This window comes from Mus musculus, chromosome 10 (assembly GCF_000001635.26).
Source record: "Mus musculus strain C57BL/6J chromosome 10, GRCm38.p6 C57BL/6J".
Classification (NCBI taxonomy): Eukaryota; Metazoa; Chordata; class Mammalia; order Rodentia; family Muridae; genus Mus; species Mus musculus.
Window position 1 is genome coordinate 81722649 of NC_000076.6, and position 24399 is coordinate 81747047.

General features: G+C 39.5%; 1 protein-coding gene and 1 pseudogene across 3 annotated transcripts in view; one reads left to right on the top strand and one right to left on the bottom strand.

The window, feature by feature from the left end:
- Nucleotides 5247-6439, top strand: Gm5173 (predicted gene 5173; annotated as a pseudogene).
- The window catches only part of Gm3055 (predicted gene 3055), a 28298-nt gene continuing 24127 nt past the window's right edge, over nt 20229-24399 (bottom strand). For 2 of the 3 annotated variants that reach the window (NM_001376985.1, NM_001346707.1), the window contains one exon: nt 20229-23927. In NM_001376985.1, coding sequence (NP_001363914.1) covers nt 21869-23927 — 2059 coding nt within the window. In that variant the 3' untranslated portion in view covers nt 20229-21868. The remainder of the gene's footprint in view (nt 23928-24399) is intronic. The other variant, XM_030244787.1, reaches the window with a different exon arrangement.

Here is a 24399-nt window from a genome sequence, read left to right on the forward strand (position 1 = left end):
TTGCAGATCTAGTGCATGCTACTGCAAAGTAGCATGCAAGTACTGCTGCATGTGCTTCTAGTGCAAGTACTGCTGTAGACTTGGCCATATATAAACATCTTACTCTACTCCCCAAAATTTAATGTTACAAAATATCTACAGGGTTTATGGTCCTTTACCTGCTAGGACAGTAGGAATGACTTAGGAAAGGAGTGGATTGACTTTCCAAAGGTCCATTGTGCATCCAGGAATTATAGATGAAGATTTCAAAGAGGAAATTAAAATTATGGCCTATGTAAAAAATGAGATACATTTTAATGCAGGTGATAGGATTGCTTGGCTGCTACTGTTTCCCTATATCAAAGCCAGACCTGCACTAGTAGAAAGAACAGAAGGGGTTGAAAGTACTGGAAAACATGTATTCTGGCAAACAGTTGTTTATGATGAGAGGTCAAAATTAAAATAGCAGGTAAATGGTATTGAAATAGAAGGTTTGGTGGGTAGAGAGGAGCAGATATAACTATTATTTCACAATGGTCTTGGAATTCATAGTGACCCACTTTAAAAAAGTTTATATACAGTTTCTGGGAATTGGGAAGTTATTAAAAATGAAGTGTGAGATGGCTTAATGTGTGGGACCAGAAGGTTAAATAGGAAAGTTACGACCTTATGTGGCTGATATACCCATACATTTATGGTGAATGGATCTTTTACAACATTTGGGTACTTAGTATAATATTCCTGCATTTTCAGAGAGCACCCCTGATGAAATTAGGGGTGAAATGGTAGATGTTCTTGGGGAAGGCATTGACACACACACACACACACACACACACACACACACACACACACACATATATATATATATATATATCTATCTCAGTCATGAAAACCAACCCCGGGCCGTGTCAGTTGTCCAAACACATCATCACAGGGATGGAGTTTCCAAATTTGTAAACAAAGCCACTGCTGAAATTATATCAATGGCCCTACCCTTAAAGTGGTTGGCTGACAAGGCTGTGTGAGTAGATCAGTGACCCTTAACTAAAGAGTACGTTACAGGCAGTAGAGTAGCTGGTACAAGAGCAGCTGGAGATGTGCTTGCTTTGGCAGTACATATACTAAAGAGCAGCTGCAGGCTCAACAGAGTCTACCAGCCCATGGAGTCCTCTGTGTTTGTTATAAAAGAGAAATCAGGAAAATGGAGGATGTTAACATATTTAAGAGCAGTGAATAGACTAATTCAACCAATGGATTCGTTACAGCCTAGAATTCCTTTACCTTCTTTATTACCTAAGCCATGGCCTATGATACTAATTAATTTAAAAGAGTGCAAGAGCAAGATAGGGAAAGGTTTGCTTTAATAGGGCCTACTTACAATAATAGTGGTCCAGTAAAAAGGTGTCAGTGGAAAGTTCTTCCATGAGGAATATTCCAACTTCATGTCAATATTTTGTGCTACAACTGTTAGAAATAATTTGTAAGCAATTTTCTTAATTCATCATTTATCATTACATGGATTTTTTGGGGGGCTAATTCTGATGCAGATACTTTAGATGAAATATTTAAGGAAGCGTAAAGAATTCTGCCATGCATGGGTTTATGGATTGTTTCTGAAAAATTACAGAGAGGAGATTCTATTGACTATTTCTGTTATGAAATAACAGAAAATTCAACCACAAAAGTTACAAATCAGAAAGATCAGTTGCAAACTCTTATTGATTTTCAAAAATTAATGGTAAATATTATTAGGCTATAGCCTACCATTAGATTAACTACTCAAGAGTTAATCCAATTTGTTTCAAATTGTTAAGTAATTTAAGAAATTTGTTTTAAATTACTTAAATTTGTTTTAAATGTACAATATAGTTGATTTAATTATAGTAATTATACAATTATTTTGATGTATTGGTATATTTGCATATTAAACATACAATTAATTAACTGTATAATTAATAGAATAAATTGGACTTAAAACAGGCTGTCTTAGTCAGGGTTTCTATTCCTGCACAAACATCATGACCAAGAAGCAAGTTGGGGAGGAAAGGGTTTATTGGACTTACACTTCCATACTGCTGTTCATCACCAAAGGAAGTCAGGACTGGAACTCAAGCAGGTCAGGGAGCAGGAGCTGATGCAGAGGCCATGGAGGGATATTTCTTACTGGCTTGCTTCCCCGGCTTGCTCAGCCTCCTCTCTAATAGAACCCAATACTACCAAACTAGAGATAGTCCCACCCACAAGGGGCCTTTCCCCCTTGATCACTAATTGAGAAAAATGCCTCACAGTTGGATCTCATGGAGGCATTTTCTCAACTGAAGCTCCTTTCTCTGTGATAACTCCAGCTGTGTCAAGTTGACACAAAACTAACTAGTACATAGGCCAAGAAGGTTCATAGCCAAAGCAGAGAGCGTTAACTCTGGTAGAATGGAGACTACAGGATGTATGCAGATCACAAACTTGATTGTTTTTGGTTCTTTTGTCTTCAACTCCTACTGGGCTTATCATGCAAAGTCCATAACGAAGGACTCTAGGTGAGGAAGTATGGAACATTGTCTAAAAGAATATTGAAAAGGAAGATGAACTAGGCTAAAAGATCCACATTCAATTCTGGGTCACTTGGCCATTAATTTGGACTGTTTCCAAATACTTAAGAACAATAAGGAGGATATTAATATTGAGTTCTAGACTGACTCAAAGCTGGGTAATCAAACCTGAAAACTGGTTAAAGAGCCAAAAAATAGAAAAGTAAAATAAAAGGAATATTTTCCCTGTTCAAGTAAAATTGAAAGTAAAAACAGTACCACCAATTCCTGTCCAGGTGACAGTCAGTCCCCTCAGCTCTTTTATTGTAGCTTCTTTTAGCTATTCATACTCCATTGCCTGAAAATCCCCCTGAAGATGGGGAAAAGTCATGATCATCGATCTAATCTTAAGTTCCCACCATTTCTTGATGAAGACCAAGAGAGCCTGTGTCCAAGCTAACTTTACAATGGAGGGAAGCTAGGGCACACAGGGAAGAGGAATTTGTTTATAAATTCTTTCCTTGCCTCATGTACATCATATTTCAAGTAAATTTCGGCAAAATCAAAATGTTTAATTCCTAATTACCCACTAAGCAACCTATTTAAAACCCTGGATAGAATTATCTCAAGAAGCAAGGGAAAAGCTACAGCTATTGAATTCAGACCAAAGGAGGCATTTCTGTATTATCTGGATCCTTAATTCCCTTTAAACTTACTTATTTTACCCATTAAAATGTCTCCTACAGGTTATAACACAAGAATAGATTTATTTATACCATAATGGTCAGAAAATATTAACTGCTTTTCTTAGTCTTCATGCTTAATTATCAGAGTGGATGACTTGGTGCCAGCGATTGTGTGGGTGTGGTGCCTGCTGCGGTCGGTGTGTTATCCCTAACTAACAATGAGGTTTTAAGAGTGTTACACAGACTATGAATTTTCAAATTTTGTTTGTAGATTACCACAGAAGGATAGGAATTCATTATCCAGCTGGCAAGATGTGGGATTCCCTCATATGAACTGAATTTGTTATTACAAAAGCTGTCCAAACTTCTCCCATTCCACAGGCAGATACTAAAGTCATGGATGGCTAATCAAATGGTATAGGAGGGATTCAGCTTCCAGATACTTTTTATCCATCAATCTATTAATACTTCATTTTCCTCAGCCCAACAATTGGATCTAGCTGATTTGATTCCTCTATTATTGCTAATTAATAAACCCTTATAAATCATTTCAGATTCTGTTCATGTTGTAGGATTATTTGCAGCAGTAGATACTGCTTTAATTTTATCTTCCTTTTATGTTTCCATTACAGTCGAACTGTAACATCTGTTTAAAATCTGCCCACATCCTTTGTTTCTTACTCATATTCATGCAGAGTGTAACCTCCCTGGTTTTATTGTAGAAAGGAATAATCAAGCTGATACATTAACCTGTCTTATTATTTGCTTCTCTCGAACAGGAACATCAGCACCGACCTACTAATGTTAATAGACTTCATGTGTTACATCCCATTTACAGAAACATGACAATTGTGCAGGAATATTCTACTTGTGCTTCCTTACACTGTCACAGTCATATAGTTGGTGTTAATCCCAGAGGTAAGAATACTGATGAATTATGGCAGCTGGATGTCATTTACTTGGCTCCTGTGCCACGGATGCTATCCCTGTACATTTTCACTAATACATTTTCCCTGTTTCTCAGTCCTCAGAGAATGGTTCTGCCGTATATTCTCATATACAAACCTTGGCTGTTAGGGGCTGCCTACTTCAATCAAAACTGACAATGAACCAGTCTACAGCAGTAAAAAGTTTAAGATGCTCTTTAAGGAATGGAATATTAATCACATTATAGACATTCCTTATCTTCACAGCCAGAGTTCACACTTTTGAAAGGCTGGACTCTTTCACTTTTATCTATTTATTCATTTCTACACAGGGTATCACACTGTAGCCTAAACTGACCTAAATTCACAATATACCTCTGACTGTGCTGGAACTCATAGAATCCTCCCGCCTCAGCATTCTAAGTGTTGTGATTACATGAGTGAGCCAAAGTGCTGTTTCCATTTCCTTAAAAGCAACAGGACTAATAGCCTGAGGGAGGACCACTTTTAGGTGTTATAATTTGTGTATTTCCAAAGCAGACCCCAAAATGTCAGTGGCAAATTTGTTATGAGCCACTACTTGGCCAAGTGTGGTATAATAACATTGTGTGAGGAACAGGGAGGGCATGCAGAGAGGCATCAAGTCTATCTAATACATGAAAGAATTCAGACGCTGTCCTTTAAGCTCAGTTTGTAGGCTGCTTGTTTCCATTTTTGGTACAACAAAAGCCAGGTATGGTGGGCTGCTCCTGTCATCCAGCACTCAGGAGGCATCGGGGGAGGCTCAGGAATTTGCTAAGTCTGTGCCACCCTGGGTTACACCAGACCCTGTCTCAGGACAAAGTAACAAGAAAATCCAGTTGGAAGAGAAAGACTGGAAATCTTTCCCCACTTGGACTCAATGCAACAAACCACACATTTAAGAAAAACACAGAACAGCCGGGCAGTGGTGCTGTACCACTTTAATCCCAGCACTCGGGAGGCAGAGGCAGGAGGATTTCAGAGTTCGAGGCAAGCCTGGTCTACAGAGTGAGTTCCAGGATAGCCAGGGCTACATAGGGTAATCCTATCTCGAAAAACCAAGGCTCTCTCTTCCTCCTTGTTCCAGAGACAGTGGCATCTTCTTGTACAGTGCTATCCTTGTCCTGTAGACAAAATGGTGAAGGTTGGTGTGAACGGATTTGGCCGTATTGGGCGCCTGGTTACCAGGGCCGCTGTCTTCTCTCCACATGGCAAAGTGGAGATTGTTACCATCAACGACCCCTTCATTGACCTCAACTACATGGTCTACATGTTCCAGTCTGACTCCACCCATGGCAAATTCAATGGCACAGTCAAGGCTGAGAATAGGAAGCTTGTCATCAACAGGAAGCCCATCACCATCTTCTAGGAGCGAGACCCTGCTAACATCAAATGGGGTGATGCCGATGCTGAGTGTGTCGTGGAGTCTACTGGCATCATCACTGCCATGGAGAAGGCCAGGGCCCACTTGAAGGGTGGAGCCAAAAGGGTCATCATCTCTGCCCCTTCTGCCGATGCCCCCATGTTTGTGATGGGTGTGAACCACAAGAAATATGACAAGTCACTCAAGATTGTCAGCAATACATCCTGTGCCACCAATTGCTTAGCCCCCTTGGCATTGTGGAAGGGCTCATGACCACGGTTCATGCCATCACTGCCACTCAGAAGACTGTGAATGGCCCCTCTGGAAAGCTGTGGCGTGATGGCCATGGACTGCCCAGAACATCATCCCTGCATCCACTGGTTACTGCCAAGGCTGTGGGCAAGGTCATCCCAGAGCTGAAAGGGAAGCTCACTGGCATGGCCTTCCATATTCCTACCTTCAATGTGTCGTGGATCTGACATGCCGCCTGGAGAAACCTGCCCAGTATGAAGCCATCAAGAAGGTGGTGAAGGCCCACTGAAAGGGCATCCTGGGCTACACTGAGGACCAGATTGTCTCCTGCAACTTCAATAGCAACTCCCACTCTTCCACCTTTGATGCCGGGGCTGGTATTGCTCTCAATGACAACTTTGTCAAGCTCATTTCCTGGGATGGCTACAGCAACGGGGTGGTGGACCTCATGGCCTACATGTCCTCCAAGGAGTAAGAAACCCTGGACCACTCACCTAGCAAGGACACTGAGAGGAAGAGAGAGGCCCTCCATTGCTGAGGAGTCCCTATCCCAACTCGGTCCCGTACACTGAGCATCTCCCTCACAGTTTCCACCCTAGACCCCCATAATAACAGGTGGGGCCTAGGGAACACTCCCTACTCTCTTGAATACCATCAATAAAGTTTGCTGCACCCACAAAAAAAAAAGAAAGAAAAAAAGAAAAGGAAAAAGAAAAAAGAGGAGAAAAAAGAAAAAAGCACAGGATAAAGGGAACTCAGCAGGTTTTATGTAAATAGCCTAAAAAGATTAGGAGCTGGGGGGGGGCATGGCTCACATTGTATCTCATGTGTATCCTGGCCTGGCCCCATGTCCTATTTCTCTTTGTGGAAGAACTCAGTGTCCAACCATGAAGAGCAAGGGGCCCCCAAGAAGAGGAAGCCCCCCACACCCCAGCTTCTGGCAAGCACACCATTACCTACCTATAAGGGATAGGGGTAGCCTAGGGTCGAGTGAGACTCTGCCTCACACTCAGGATGGCATAGTTCTAGAGACCTCACCTAAAGTGGTGTTGCCTTGTGGTTAGGGGACAGGACAATTGGGATGCTTGTGACTTGTGAGAAGATTCTGTGCCTGAGGGAAGAGAAAAGCTGGCTCTTGTAGATTATCAGGGGCCTGAAACAACATGAGGAACAGAGGGCAGGAGAGGTTAGGAGGGTGCAGGGGCTGCAATCCTTCCTGCCCCAGCCTATGGCATTGGTAAGATGCTTTTCCAGACCTGTCAAAAGTGGCGGCTCTCATCAAAATGGCAGCAGTATGGCATCTCAGCCTGGGGCGGGGTTGGTGGTGGGGTGGTGGTGTCACAGGAGTTGTCCATGGGGTTTCATCATTTTTCCAGCTTCAGCAGAAGCTGCCCCTCAAGAGCTGTCCACGGTGGTGACACCTTTCCTGCCTCAGCCTACTGCCTTCATGAAACATCACTGTAAGAGCTGTCCCACAGGAACTGTCCACAGTGGCAGCACCTCCTCTCCAGCCTCCCCCTCCATGCTCCCCAGCAGTTCCACAGAGATGGTGCCTCAACAAAAGCCAGCTATATCCAGGAAGGGTTTCCCACCCTAACCCATGGGCAGTTGCTAGGAAAAGGGACGAAATAATCCCACAAATCCCTGATCATGAAAACCTACCAATGCCCGAGCTTTTCACAAAACCCCACCAACCCCTGAACTCCCCAAGCTCAGGACTTGAATTTCCCCCAATATTCAATCCGGAAATCCCTGCACTGAAAAGCCCTGCCCTTTGTCCAGTTCCCTGGTTCCTACTCCTGGAATCACAGGGCAGTTACCCCTGGAGTCATCACCATCCACATCCTCCACATCCTAGAGCCTCCCATAAATCTCTTTCATGAGATTTTCTGCCTGGTGTTACTCTGTTGTCAGAAGGTGCTGAGAAAACAAAGAAGCAATGAAGAGTACAAGTGAAGAAGGAGCATGGCTGAGGCCCTCCCTTGGGATCTGCAATGCTTCTACTGAGACTTCCTTCAGAGCTGTGTGATTTCTGAGCTCCCATGTCTCAGGATGGCCTTCTACTGAGATACTTTTTCCTTCAGAGCTATATGGTTCCTGGGCTTCCAAGTTCCAGGATAACCCTCCCATCCCAGAAGAAACACAACTATGCCTTCTGAACCTATGTGTTGTAATTCTATAACTCTTTAATCTGTTGAGGTCTGGTCTTGCTGTTTATTGTAATGTCAAGTGTGGGCCTCCAAGACCTAGAGTCTACATATAGCCCCAGTGACCCTGTCCCCAAGTTATTTCTGATTGGTAAATAAAGGTGCCAACAGCCAATAGCCTGGCCAAAGGGACATAGGTGGGGTTAGAATGTCCCTGGGCCTGTGGTCAGAGAACCATGAAGAGAAGAAGGTGCAAGAGGAAGAAAGAGAAGCCACCATGGGTTAGGTGAGCCATACAACAGTGGCCCTGAGGGCTGGCCAATTGGAGTTAAGAACAGCCTAGATAGAACATAGCAAGTAGTAAGTAATGACTCAGTGTTATCAGTAAAAAGTAGACTCTAATAACAGAAGGCAAGTGTCTTCCCAAACCTTGTGCTGTTTAAGGCTTATTGTAAATATAGAGGTGGTGTCTGTTTCCTGGGAATGAAATGGTCAAATGCCGGGTAGAAACCCTGTGTCTGGGTTGTAAAAGGCTTTTTTTTCTTCATTATAAATTGAATGTAATTATAATAATTATGTAAATTATAAGGTATATATTTATAATGTCTAGTATATTATATTTGGCAATTTAGATAAAGTATTTTATTATCTATCTTAATGTGTTTATAATTTTATATCTTAATTATTTTGATTTTAACTTATATTATCACCTGAAAATTCTTTTTAAATCTAGAATTTTTTAATGTTAAATAATTTTTTAATTATGAGATTATATTTAGTTTTTAATCTCATCAAGATTTGAGAAGGAATAAATATCTGATTATGTAAGAAGTGTAACAACATAGTTTTTAAAATTTAAATAATTGGCAGAGACAGTTGACTGTCTGGACAGTCCCCAATATTTTTTTAAATATTTTTTATTACATATTTTCTCAATTACATTTCCAATGCTATCCCAAAAGTCCCCCATACCCTCCCCCCCACTTCCCTACCCACCCATTCCCATTTTTTTGGCCCTGGTGTTCCCCTGTACTGGGGCATATACAGTTTGCGTGTCCAATGGGCCTCTCTTTCCAGTGATGGCCGACTAGGCCATCTTTTGATACATATGCAGCTAGAGTCAAGAGCTCCGGGGTACTGGTTAGTTCATAATGTTGTTCCACCTATAGGGTTGCAGATACCTTTAGCTCCTTGGGTACTTTCTCTAGCTCCTCCATTGGGAGCCCTGTGATCCATCCAATAGCTAACTGTGAGCATCCACTTCTGTGTTTGCTAGGCCCCGGCATAGTCTCACAAGAGACAGCTACACAAGGACATCTGGGTCCTTTCGATAAAATCTTGCTAGTGTATGCAATGGTGTCAGCTGATTATGGGGTAGATCCCTGGATATGGCAGTTTCTAGATGGTCCATCCTTTCGTCTCAGCTCCAAACTTTGTCTCTGTAACTCCTTCCATGGGTGTTTTGTTCCCAATTCTAAGGAGGGGCATAGTGTCCACACTTCAGTCTTCATTCTTCTTGAGTTTCATGTGTTTAGCAAATTGTATCTTATATCTTGGGTATCCTAGGTTTTGGGCTAATATCCACTTATCAGTGAGTACATATTGTGTGAGTTCCTTTGTGAATGTGTTACCTCACTCAGGATGATGCCCTCCAGGTCCATCCATTTGGCTAGGAATTTCATAAATTCATTCTTTTTAATAGCTGAGTAGTACTCCATTGTGTAAATGTACCACATTTTCTGTATCCATTCCTCTGTTGAGGGGCATCTGGGTTCTTTCCAGCTTCTGGCTATTATAAATAAGGATGCTATGAACATAGTGGAGCATGTGTCCTTCTAACCGGTTGGGACATCTTCTGGATATATGCCCAGGAGAGGTATTGAGGGATCCTCCGGTAGTACTATGTCCAATCTTCTGAGGAACCGCCAGACTGATTTCCAGAGTGGTTGTACAAGCCTGCAATCCCACCAACAATGGAGGAGTGTTCGTCTTTCTCCATATCCTCACCAGCATCTGCTGTCACCTGAATTTTTGATCTTAGCCATTCTGACTGGTGTGAGGTGGAATCTCAGGGTTGTTTTGATTTGCATTTCCCTGATGATTAAGGATGTTGAACATTTTTTCAGGTGCTTCTCTGCCATTCGGTATTCCTCAGGTGAGAATTCTTTGTTCAGCTCTGAGCCCCATTTTTTAATGGGGTTATTTGATTTTCTGAAGTCCACCTTCTTGAGTTCTTTATATATGTTGGATATTATTCCCCTATCTGATTTAGGATAGGTAAAGATCCTTTCCCAATCTGTTGGTGGTCTTTTTGTCTTATTGACGGTGTCTTTTGCCTTGCAGAAGCTTTGGAGTTTCATGAGGTCCCATTTGTCAATTCTCGATCTTACAGCACAAGCCATTGCTGTTCTATTCAGGAATTTTCCCCCTGTACCCATATCTTCGAGGCTTTTCCCCATTTTCTCCTCTATAAGTTTCAGTGTCTCTGGTTTTATGTGAAGTTCCTTGATCCACTTAGATTTGACCTTAGTACAAGGAGAGAGGTATGGATCGATTCGAATTCTTCTACATGATAACAACCAGTTGTGCCAGCACCATTTGTTGAAAATGCTGTCTTTCTTCCACTGGATGATTTTAGCTCCCTTGTCAAAGATCAAGTGACCATAGGTGTGTGGGTTCATTTCTGGGTCTTCAATTCTATTCCATTGGTCTACTTGTCTGTCAGTATACCAGTACCATGAAGTTTTTATCACAATTGCTCTGTAGTAAAGCTTTAGGTCAGGCATGGTGATTCCACCAGAGGTTCTTTTATCCTTGAGAAGAGTTTTTGCTATCCTAGGTTTTTTGTTATTCCAGATGAATTTGCAGATTGCTCTTTCTAATTCGTTGAAGAATTGAGTTGGAATTTTGATGGGGATTGCATTGAATCTGTAGATTGCTTTTGGCAAGATAGCCATTTTTACAATGTTGATCCTGCCAATCCATTAGCATGGGAGATCTTTCCATCTTCTGAGATATTCTTTAATTTCTTTCTTCAGAGACTTGAAGTTTTTATCATACAGATCTTTCACTTCCTTAGTTAGAGTCACACCGAGATATTTTATATTATTTGTGACTATTGAGAAGGGTGTTGTTTCCCTAATTTCTTTCTCAGCCTGTTTATTCTTTGTGTAGAGAAAGGCCATTGACTTGTTTGAGTTAATTTTATATCCAGCTACTTCACCGAAGCTGTTTATCAGGTTTAGGAGTTCTCTGGTGGAATTTTTAGGGTCACTTATATATACTATCATATCATCTGCAAAAAGTGATATTTTGACTTCCTCTTTTCCAATTTGTAACCCTTGTTCTCCTTTTGTTGTCGAATTGCTCTGGCTAATACTTCAAGTACTATGTTGAAAAGGTAGGGAGAAAGTGGGCAGCCTTGTCTAGTCCCTGATTTTAGTGGGATTGCTTCCAGTTTCTCTCCATTTACTTTGATGTTGGCTACTGGTTTGCTGTAGATTGCTTTTATCATGTTTAGGTATGGGCCTTGAATTCCTGATCTTTCCAAAACTTTTATCATGAATGGGTGTTGGATCTTGTCAAATGCTTTTTCTGCATCTAACGAGATGATCATGTGGTTTTTGTCTTTGAGTTTGTTTATATAATGGATTACATTGATGGATTTTCGTATATTAAACCATCCCTGCATCCCTGGAATAAAACCTACTTGGTCAGGATGGATGATTGCTTTAATGTGTTCTTGGATTTGGTTAGCGAGAATTTTATTGAGTATTTTTGCATCGATATTCATAAGAGAAATTGGTCTGAAGTTCTCTATCTTCGTTGGATCTTTCTGTGGTTTAGGTATCAGAGTAATAGTGGCTTCATAAAAGGAGTTGGGTAGAGTACCTTCTACTTCTATTTTGTGAAATAGTTTGTGCAGAACTGGAATTAGATCTTCTTTGAAGGTCTGATAGAACTCTGCACTAAACTCGTCTGGTCCTGGCCTCTTTTTGGCTGGGAGACTATTAATAACTGCTTCTATTTCTTTAGGTGATATGGGACTGTTTAGATGGTTAACTTGATCCTGATTTAACTTTGGTACCTGGTTTCTGTCCAGAAATTTGTCCATTTCGTCCAGGTTTTCCAGTTTTGTTGAGTATAGCCTTTTGTAGAAGGATCTGATGGTGTTTTGGATTTCTTCAGGATCTGTTGTTATGTTTCCCTTTTCATTTCTGATTTTGTTAATTAGGATTTTGTCCCTGTGCCCTCTAGTGAGTCTAGCTAAGGGTTTATCTATCTTGTTGATTTTCTCAAAGAACCAACTCCTCGTTTGGTTAATTCTTTGAATAGTTCTTCTTGTTTCCACTTGGTTGATTTCACCCCTGAGTTTGATTATTTCCTGCCTTCTACTCCTCTTGGGTGAATTTTTTCTTTTTTTCTAGATCTTTTAGATGTGTTGTCAAGCTGCTAGTGTGTGTTCTCTCCAGTTTCTTCTTGGAGGCACTCAGAGCTATGAGTTTCCCTCTTAGAAATGCTTTCATTGTGTCCCATAGGTTTGGGTATGTTGTGGCTTCATTTTCATTAAACTCTAAAAAGTCTTTAATTCCTTTCTTTATTCCATCTTTGACCAAGGTATCATTGAGAAGAGTGTTATTCAGTTTCCGCGTGAAACTTGGCTTTCCATTATTTATGTTGTTATTAAAGATCAGCCTTAGTCTATGGTGGTCTGATAGGATGCATGGGACAATTTCAATATTTTTGTATCTGTTGAGGCCTGTTTTATGACCAATTATATGGTCAATTTTGGAGAAGGTCCCGTGAGGTGCTGAGAAGAAGGTATATCCTTTTGTTTTAGGATAAAATGTTGTGTAGATATCTGTTAAGTCCATTTGTTTCATGACTTCTGTTAGTTTCACTGTGTCCCTGTTTAGTTTCTGTTTCCACGATCTGTCTATTGATGAAAGTGGTGTGTTGAAGTCTCCCATAATTATTGTGTGAGGTGCAATGTGTGCTTTGAGCTTTACTAAGGTGTCTTTAATAAATGTGGCTGCCCTTGCATTTGGGGCATAGATATACAGGATTGAGAGTTCCTCTTGGAGGATTTTACCTTTGATGAGTATGAAGTGTCCCTCCTTGTCTTTTTTGATAACTTTGGTTTGGAAGTCGATTTTATTCGATATCAAAATGGCTACTCCACCTTGTTTCTTCAGACCATTTGCTAGAAAAATTGTTTTCCAGCCTTTCACTCTGAGGTAGTGTCTGTCTTTTTCCCTTAGATGGGTTTCCTGTAAGCAGCAGAATGTTGGGTCCTGTTTGTGTAGCCATTCTGTTAGTCTATGTCTTTTTATTGGGGAATTGAGTCCGTTGATATTAAGAGATATTAAGGAAAAGTAATTGTTGCTTCCTTTTATTTTTGTTGTTAGAGTTGGCATTCTTTTCTTGTGGCAGTCTTCTTTTTGGTTCCTTGAGGGATTACTTTCTTGCTTTTTCTAGGGCGTGATTTCTGTCCTTGTATTGTTTTTTTTTTTCTGTTATTATCCTTTGAAGGGCTGGATTCTTGGAAAGATAATGTGTGAATTTGGTTTTGTCATGGAATACTTTGCTTTCTCCATCTATGGTAATTGAGAGTTTGGCCGGGTATAGTAGCCTGGGCTGGCATTTGTGTTCTCTTAGTGTCTGTATAATATCTGTCCAGGCTCTTCTGCCTTTCATAGTCTCTGGTGAAAAGTCTGGTGTAATTCTGATAGGCCTGCCTTTATATGTTACTTGACCTTTCTCCCTTACTGCTTTTAATATTCTATCTTTATTTAGTGCATTTGTTGTTCTGATTATTATGTGTCTGGAGGAATTTCTTTTCTGGTCCAGTCTATTTGGAGTTCTGTAGGCTTCTTGTATGATCATGGGCATCTCTTTCTTTATGTTTGGGAAGTTTTCTTCTATTATTTTGTTGAAGATATTTGCTGGCCCTTTAAATTGAAAATCTTCATTGTCATCAACTCCTATTATCCGTAGGTTTGGTCTTCTCATTGTGTCCTGGATATCCTGGATGTTTTGAGTTAGGATCCTTTTGCATTTTGTATTTTTTTTTGATTGTTGTGCCGATGTTCTCTATGGAATCTTCTGCACCTGAGATTCTCTCTTCCATTTCTTGTATTCTGTTGCTGATGCTCGCATCCATGGTTCCAGATCTCTTTCCTAGGGTTTCTATCTCCAGCGTTGCCTTGCTTTGGGTTTTATTTATTGTGTCTACTTCCCTTTTTAGTTCTAGTATGGTTTTGTTCATTTCCATCACCTATTTGGATGTGTTTTCCTGTTTTTCTTTAAGGACTTCTACCTGTTTGGTTGTGTTTTCCTGTTTTTCTTCAAGGACCTGTAACTCTTTAGCAGTGCTCTCCCGTATTTCTTTAAGTGAGTTATGAAAGTCCTTCTTGATGTCCTCTACCATCATCATGAGAAATGTTTTTAAATCTGGGTCTAGATTTTCGGTTGTGTTGGGGTGCCCAGGACTAGGTGGGGTGGGAGTGCTGCGTTCTGATGATGGTGAGTGGTCTTGATTTCTGTTAGTAGGATTCTTACGTTTGCCTTTTGCCATCTGGTAATCTCTGAAGCTAGCTGTTATAGTTGTCTCTGGTTAGAGCTTTTTCCTCAGGTGACTCTGTTAGCCTCTATAAGCAGACCTGGGAGGCTAGATCTCTCCTTAGTTTCAGTGGTCAGAGTATTCTCTGCAGGCAAGCTCTCTTCTTGCAGGGAAGGTGCCCAGATATCTGGTGTTCGAACCTGCCTCCTGGCAGCAAGTTGTGTTCCACTCACCAGAGGTCTTAGGATCCCGTGGGGAATCCTGTGTGGGCCCTTGCGGGTGTCGGGAGACTCCCCTGGCAAGGCACCCTGGTGCTCGAGTGGACCGGAAGGGACTTGTGCCCCAGGTCAGGCCCTGGTCGTCTGCTTCCCTAGTTAATGCCGTCTCAGGTTCCGCGTGGTTCGATTGGGGCAGACACTGTGTTCCACTCACCAGAGGTCTTAGGATCCCGTGGGGAATCCTGTGTGGGCCCTTGTGGGTGTCGGGAGACTCCGTTGGCAAGGCACCCTGGTGCTCGAGTGGACAGGAAGGCCCCCAATATTTTTATAATATAGGAGTATCTAATTTTAGTCTCTTGGCTCAGAACATTTGACAGACCTTAAGTGAAGTAGGAATTATGAAGAATTAGCTTATCCTATTTTGGCAGAGCTTTGTAGTTGTTTATCTTGTGTTTGTCCTTCTTGGACAGCATTCTGTCCTCAGATGAAATCAGGGCATTTCTCACCCAGTGGCTAGCCTGTCATAATTGAAGTAACTCCATGTGGAGGTATTGATGCTCACCTTCATAAAGATGTCAGTACTATCATAAGCAACCAGGTTCTTTCAATGTGGGCTCCACGGGAATGCTGGGACTGCTTAGCCTAGCACATGACACTTATGGTGCCCTGAAAGTAGGCTCATATAGTAAATAGATAGGAATTTAAATAATATAATACTATAGAAAAGGATATTAATTCAATTATATAAAGAGAAAGAGGATGTAAGTATGTTTATTTACAGAGACATTTATCTCTATAAAAGGGAGAAATAAATAAAAATTACTTTGTTTTTAAGGATAGAAGACAGAAATAAATGGAAATTGCTTTAAATGTTTTTAAGGATATATAGGTAAAGAAATAAACCCAGACTTTTCATCTCAATGCTTAGAAGACAAAGGCATGATTTCTTATGAGTTTGAAGTCAATCTAATCTATAAACAAATCCAGGTTAACTTGGGCTACCCAGAGAAACCCTATCTCAATAAATAATAATAATTGTTTTCAGTTATTTTAATTATCAAAATTAAGGTGATTGTAAGTTTGGTGGTTATAATGGTATTACACATCCTCTATCTGAGAAGACAAAGTAGAGCAGACCTAAATAAAAAACAGGCTGCTAAATTAAATCAATCTATATACTTTTGATGACTTTGGGTTGCTGGATCAAGGACATGCTATTTTGGGAGAGAGGCTCTGTATTTGTGTTAACAGGAAAGAGAACAACAAGTGTTTGGGGAGAGGGGATCCAATATCAGGGAACAGAGACTGAGATAGCCTTTGTTTCACTTGCTAGGGGATCCACATGAAGACCAAGCAGTACATTTGCTACAAATGGTTGGGGAATCTAGCTCCAGTTCCTACATGATCCCTGGATGGTGTTTCAGGCTCTGTGAGCTCCCAAGGTACCAGATTACTTGACTCTGTGGATCTTCTTGTGGTGTCTTTGATCCGTCTGAGTTAATAATAAAAGCAGTAAGGGAAAAAGGTCAAGTAACATATAAAGGTAGACTTATCAGAATTACACCAGACTTCTCACGAGAGACTATGAAAACTAGAAGATCCTGGGCAGATGTCATACAGATCCTAAGAGAACAAAAATGCCAACCTAGGCTTCTATACCCAACAAAACTCTCAATTACCATAGACGGAGAAAATAAGATATTCCATGACAAAACCAAATTTACACAATTTTTACATAAATCCAGCCCTACAAAGGACAAGAGATAGAAAACACCAACACAACAAGGGAAACTACACCCTAGAAAAAAATCAAGAAAGTAATCTTTCAACAAACCCCCAAAAAGATAGCCACACAAACATAATTCCACCTCTAACAACAACAACAAACCAAGATGTAACAATCACTTTTCCTTACTATCTCTTAACATCAATGGACTCAATTCCCCAATAAAAAGACATAGACTGAAAGAATTGATATGTAAACAGGACCCAGCATTTTGCTGCATACAGGAAACACACCTCAGTGACAAAGACAGACACTACTGCAGAGTAAAAGGATGGAAAACAATTTTCCAAGCAAATAGTCCCAAGAAACAACCTGGAGTAGCCATTCCAATATTTAATAAAATCAACTAACCGAAAGTAATCAAAAAAAAAAAAAAAGATAAAGAAGGACACATCATATTGGTCAAAGGAAAAATGTACCAAGATGCACTCTCAATTCTGAACACCTACAAATGAAAGACCAACCACATTCATAAATAATTTAAAAAAATAAAAACAAAACAAAAACCACAAAACTTTACTAAAGCTCAAAGCACATATTGGATACCATACAATAATAGTGGGAGACTTCAACACCCCATTCTCAGCAAGGACAGATCACAGAAACAGGAACTACACAGAGACACAGTGAAACTAACAGAATTTTTCAACAAAATGGTTCTAACAGATATTTATAGAACATTTCATCCTCAAGCAAAAAAATGTACCTTCTTCTCAGCACCTCACGGTGACATCTCCAAAATTGACCAATAATCAGTCATAAAACAGGCCTCAACAGATAGAAGAAGACTGAAATATCCAATGCACCCTATCAAATCGCCATGGACTAAGGCTGATCTTAAATAACAACAAAAACAATGGAAAGCACACATATACATGGATACTGAACAAAGCTCTACCCAATGATAACTTGGTCAAGGAAGAAATAAAGAAATTAAAGGCTTTTTAGAATTTAAGGAAAATGAAGAAACATTATACCAAAACCTATGGGACACAATGACAACATTGCTAAGAGTAAAACTCATAGTTCTAAACGCCTCCAAAAAAGAAACTGGAGAGAGTTTACACTAGCAGCTTGACAGCATACCTGAAAGCTCTAGAACAAAAAGAAGCAAATACACCCAAGTAGAGAAGGCAGGAGATAATTAAACTCAGGGCTGTAATCAATCAAGTAGAAACAAAAAGAACTATACAAAGAATCAACAAAACCAGAAGCTGGTTCTTTGAGAAACCCAGAAAGATAGATAAACCCTTAGCCAGACTAACCAGAGGGCACAGAAACAGTTTCCAAATTAATAAATCAGAAACGAAAAGGGAGACATAACCACAAAATATATCTTAAAATAATTATTGTTTGTTGAATATTAACAGTTGAAAATATTAAAATCATGTTCTACAAACACCATGGAAATACTATTGACACATTTTCTCACTGTGCTTGAAATGAGCATTTTCTTAATACTTAACTTCAAAGAGTTTTCATTATTCTGAAATTTTTAAAATATAATTACTGATAAAATAATTTCTCTACTAGAAACACTGATAATCTTATAGTTAGACAATATACACAGATGTATAATGTGTTTTAAATACTGTCTCACTATATCAGGTGGAATCATATAAGGGCTTTTGAATATATATATATATTTTTTTGTTTGTTTGTTTCTTGTTTGTTTTTTTCAAAACAGGGTTTCTCTGTATAGCCCTGGCTGTCCTGGAACTCACTTTGTAGACCAGGCTGGCCTTGAACTCAGAAATCCGCCTGCCTCTGCCTCTGCCTCTCAAGTGCTGGGATTAAAGGCGTGTGCTACCACTGCCCGGCTGTTGAATGTATTTCTTAATGATTCATTTTTAATATTTTATGTTCTTTTACTATGCTTAATTCCCAAAGAAGATTTTGTATGTTTGGAAACAATTTAATATTCAACATTTGATATAGTTATGGATAGTATTAAATGTTCATTGCCAAACCTACTCCAGTGAAGTCTGCGTGGTGAGTCCAAAAGCTTGGCCAGTCCTGAGGCAAAAAGTTTCATGGAAACTGTCTCCTGGAGAGTCTCTGGTGTCCCATAACCAGATTTGTCCCTGCAATATTGTGGAGGGTCTTGCATGCTTTCTTGCAGTATTTTATTGGATATGAGCTAAAAATCTCAGGGCTAGTTCAACAAAGTAAACTTTGAATAACAGCCATATGCAGGAATTTACAATGGTCTAGGAAGAAGTAGGATTGTGGTTTAAGAAGGAACTAGAGGTTTGCATTATTCATGAAAATGTTAGCAAGAGCAGAACCCCCTGGTGCAAGCTTTCTCAAGGTTCAGAGGAATAGCATAAATTGTGATTAGGGTGTGAAATCCTCACCTGGCTCCTAGTATGGCTGACTTTATAAAGGCTTGCCTTTTATCTCAGTTGTAACCACTGCCTAGTCTTATGTATGCATTTCTGCTTTATGTCATTATGTATAACTTCAATGTACCTTGGCTGATGTGTCACCTAACTTCTTTGTTTTCTTCTGTAATGTAAGTCTGATGCTCGCTTTGAGAAATTACATTCATATACAGCACTCTTTCTGTGTCACTATGTCATTTTTCACCTACTCCTTGCCCACCTGAGTACCAAAACCCTGATTTCCCCGCAGGTTGAGGGACCGATTGAGTCTAGTCTATGGCAGTTCATTATTGATATTTTTAAGGTATGAAGGGATATGAGGGCTGGAGAGATGGCTCAGCAGTTAAGAGTACTGACTGCTCTTCCAAAGGTCCCAAGTTCAAATCCTAGCAACCACATTGTGGCTCACAACCATCTGTATTAAGATCTGGCGCCCTCTTCTGGGTTGTCTGAGGACAGCTACAGTGTACTTAGATATAATAATAAATGCAAGCAAAAGCAAGTGCGGCCAACCAGAACGAGAACAGACCAGAGCTAGTGGGGCCAAAGCAAGGAGAGGTCCTGAATTTCAATTTGCAGCAACCACATGATGGCTCACAACCATATGTACATCTGCAGTGTACTCATATACATAAAAAAAATAGATCTTTTTATAAAAAAGAAAGGGTATGAATATAAAATTAACAAAATTTTTGTTTCTTGATTCTCAAAATATTCAATATTATTGTTTGATGTATAAAATGCATTTATTAAAAATTAAGAAAAAAAAGAACTCTAACAGTTGTCATCTTAATACACATTCTCCTTTCTCAAAAATGATGCATAAGCTTGAAAAAAGGCAAAGCCTTTCCTACCCATCATTCTCACTCACCTCACTCATGGTTGACATTTGGTCCCTGTTTAGTTCTTCTCACTGGCTTAGAGCTGGGGGACCTGGGAGAACTGAGCCAATAGGAGAGCTGGACTGAAGTCTCATGCAATAGTCAACTTTACACAGCCAGAGGCAATTTAAACTCTGAAGATTAAGAAATGTCACCTAAGTTCTCATGAATAAAGCTGTGTACAAGAGAACAAACACACATGACAAACATTTTTTCCTACAGAAGCATTTAAAGCATACTATAAACTTTTAAATGAGCAACTAAAAGCAACAAAGAGTAATCTCACTCCTAGCTCCTACATTTCAGAGCATGAAAACACATTCCAAGAACAAGACTGTGATTTGAAGAATCTAAGGTCATAAGAATCTTCTCATGTTTTTTTAGGTGTGTTTTCACAAGCATTCAGAATTCTCATGTAACTCCACTCCAGGACTGTTAAAAATACACGTAAATTATTTTTATTTTCTAAAAATATAACATGATTTTTACATTTACATATACATATTTAAAATATGGAGTCCTTTTGTGTATGTGTGTGCCTTTACAATCTTTGCATACCAGATGTCCAAGGAAGCCAGAAGAATGTATCTGAACTTCTGTAACAGGAATTAGAGGTACTTCTGACCCATCTGTTGTAACTGCTAGGAAGAGAAGTACTACTATGTCAACATTCCAGACCACAAATATGCAACTATAATGCAGAAAATGAAGAGGCCCCATTATTCCCTTGGTATTCTATCACTTATAGGGTCCCTGATAAATGATCATTGAAGAACTGAATGGATATCTATCCTATTATGAATGGACTCTGCTATTGCTTTTCACTGTCATTTTTAGAAGTTCTATGAGAGTGAAGAAAATTTAGTTGAGTAGAGATGAGTTCAGATTATACTAGGAAAAGATCCAAAAACGGAGATATGGTTGTTTGTTTTAGGGGTATTTTGTTCTTGATGTCTTGGGATTTTTGTTGGTGGTGGTGGTAGTGGTAGGATGGTTGGCTTTTGGATTTGGGGGGCGGGGGGTTAGGTGGAGACAGGGTCTCTATACATAACCATGTCATCCTGGAACTCACTTTCTTACAAGTGCTGTGATTATAGGCAAGTACCTTTCCATCTAACTGAGGTGTTTTTACAATGGCCTATCTTTGAATCAGAGAATGAAAGAATTATGTAAGATTTATGCACAAACCATCATTCTTTGATGAACAAAAAAAGCACCTCCTGGAATACAACAATAGATTAATTACAAGTGGTAAATCATTTATGTTCTCAACATTGTGGCTATTTTGTTTTCTTAATTTCATGTTCAATAATTTTTACCTGGATGCATACACCTGTGCTAGGGTGTGCACCTGTCAGTCGGAAGCCAACTTACACGTGTCTATTCATATTTCCTCAGGGTAAGTTTGACCCACATAGTCAAGTTTTGCAGCAAGAATCTTCAACTGGTGAGTGAACTCACTGGTGCTTAAATTTCAGAACTATTTATGTATGTGTTGCTGTGTGGATATGCATATGTCATAGCACGTGTGTAGTGATCAGAGAAAACCCTGCATGTTTGTCTCCCACGGAATAAACTCAGGTCACCAGGCTTAGCAGCAACCTCCTTTACCCACAGTGATAATTCTCGGCCGTTCATTTGTGTTTCTTAGAAAGTGTTAAGAACAAGTATTTATTCCTCAGAATAAACTAACCCATAGAAATGGATGGCAGTATATAATTATCATTTGTAAGTAGGTTTTTATTTTTCAAATTACTGTGGTGTTCTATTCTTGGGTGACAATTTGTATATAATAAGAAAACAAGACAATTTTTTGAAGGATGAAATAGTTCCGCTAATCTTCTATAAGCACCAGAAGATGGCTCAGTGGGAAATATGTGCTTGGTGTGCAAGGCTTTAGTGCATCTATTAGATTCATAGTGATGATTTCCAGTAGGAATGCTTTCATGATTTTGGAGAAGACTATGACATGCAGAGGCACTATGACATTGACTTTTCTCTGGGATGTGTTTCAACATTATACTGATGATCAAACTTTTATTACATCAATTACATCCATAATCCTATCCAGTACAAAATTTTTTGTGATTACAAAGACTAGTGTGATATGCAAAGGCTTTACCACAGTGAGTACATTCTTATGGTTCCACTCTAGTATGAACTCGGTTGTGTATTTGAAGATAACTTTGACTTGCAAAGGCTTTACCACGCTGATTACATTCATAGGGTTTCTCTCCAGTGTGAATTATTTCATGCCTATGAAGATCTCGGTTATATGTAAAGGCTTTACCACACTGATTACATCCATAGGGTTTTTCTCCAGTATGAAGTCTTTTGTGTATTTGAAGGTAACTGTGACTTACAAAAGCTTTACCACACTGATTACATTCATTTGGGTTCTGTCCAGTATGAGTCCTTTTGTGTACTTGAAGATAACTATGACTTACAAAGGCTTTACCACAAAGATTACATTCATATGGTTTCTCTCCAGTATGAACTCTTTTGTGTATTTGGAGATAACTTCGACTTGCAAAGGCTTTACCACACTGATTACATTCACAAGGTTTCTCTCCAGTGTGACTTCTTTCATGTATTTTAAGACTGCTACTACATACAAAGGCTTTACCACATTGCTTACATCCATAGGGTTTTTCTCCGGTATGAATCCTTTCATGTATTTGAAGATCACGCTTTAATTCAAAGGCTTTACCACATTGCTTACATCCATAGGGTTTTTCTCCAGTATGAATTCTTTCATGTATTTGAAGATTACTGCGACGTGCAAAGACCTTACCACATTGGTTACATCCATAAGGTTTCTCTCCAGTATGATGTTTTTCATGATTCTGAAGACTACCACGACTAGCAAAGGCTTCACCACAATGATTACATTCATAGGGTTTCTCTCCAGTATGAACTCTTTTGTGTATTCGAAGATAACTAGGACTTGTAAAAGCTTTACTACAATGAGTACATTCAAAAAGTTTCTCTCCAGTGTGACTTCTCTCATGTATTTGAAGACTACTGCTATATGCAAAGGCTTTACCACATTGCTTGCATCCATAGGGTTTCTCCCCAGTATGAATTCTTTCATGTATTTGAATATAACTGCGACTTGTAAAGGCTTTACCACACTGATTACACTCATAAGGTTTATTTCCAGTATGACTTCTTTCATGTATTTGAAGACTGCTACTACATACAAAGGCTTTACCACATTGATTACATCCATAGGGTTTCTCTCCAGTATGATGTTTTTCATGATTTTGAAGATTAGCATGACTTGTAAAGGCTTTACCACAATGATTACATTCATATGGTTTCTCTCCAGTGTGAGTTCTTTTGTGTATTTGAAGATAACTTTGAAGTGCAAAGGCTTTACCACATTGATTACATTCATAAGGTTTCTCACCAGTGTGAGTTCTTCCATGCCTGTGAAGAATACTCTGACTTGTAAAGGCTTTACCACATTGTGTACATACAAAGAATTTCTCTCCAGTATGATGTTTTAGATGATTTCTAAGACTAGCATGGCTTGCAAAGGCTTTGCTGCATTGGTTACATTCATAGGGTTTCTCTCCAGTGTGAGTTTTCTCATGTGCTTCTAGAGCTCTGCTGTATGCAAATGCTCTACCACATTCATTACATTCATAGGGTTTTTCTCCAGTATGAATGATTTCATGTATTTGAAGATTATTGTGAGTAGCAAAGGCTTTCCCACATTCATGGCAGCAATAAGGTTTCTCTCCTGTGTGAGTTCTTTGGTGCGTTTGAAGATTACCTTTACTTGCAAAGGCTTTCCCACACTCACTGCACCCGTAGGGTTTCTCTCCAGTGTGAGTTCTTTGGTGAATTTGAAGATGACTGCGAGTTGAAAAGGCTTTCCCACATTCATTGCACCCATAGGGCTTCTCTCCTGTATGAGTTCTTTCATGTACTTGAAGAGAACTTCGACTTGGAAAAGCTTTACCACAGTAATTACATTCATAGAGTTTTCTTCTACTATGACTTCTTTCATGCTGTCGAAGACTATTAGAATTTGCAATGGGTTTACTGCACTGATTACGTTTACAGGATTTCTCGTCAGTATGGACTCTTCCGTAAGTTTGAAGAACACTGTTACTTGTAACAGTACATTGCTTCTTTCCATATCCCTGATACTCACAAGGCTGGGGTCCAGAGTGACAGATATTATTCCTATTAAAGGAGAAATAATAATTAAAAGGTTTGTACATTGCAGTCACATCTGTGAAATTTTTGTTGCCCCATACACGTGTGCTATAGGGATTAAAGTTTCTCCACAACATCAATCTTCTTGTTTCCCATAAACTGTTCCTCTCTCTAAACTCTGGAAAGTCACTGTCAGTATACGAGTAAACCTAGCTTTACTATAGATTATTTGCTTATAAAAGGGATTGGACATTCACTGGATATACTTTTAAGGATATTTGAATGGGATGAAACTAAAAAGATTGACATTTCTACAACATGGCTCTCACAGGGCTATTGACTAAAAGAGTGTGATGTGTTAAGGTATTGTTTGTCTTTTTTTCTTAGAGGAATCCCTTACAAACAGGTCAACTACCTGACTCTAAAGGCCATGGTCTTCTGAGAATTAAGTAATCACCATTGTACTTAAACCTGGGCTTAATCACACTGTTGCTTTCCA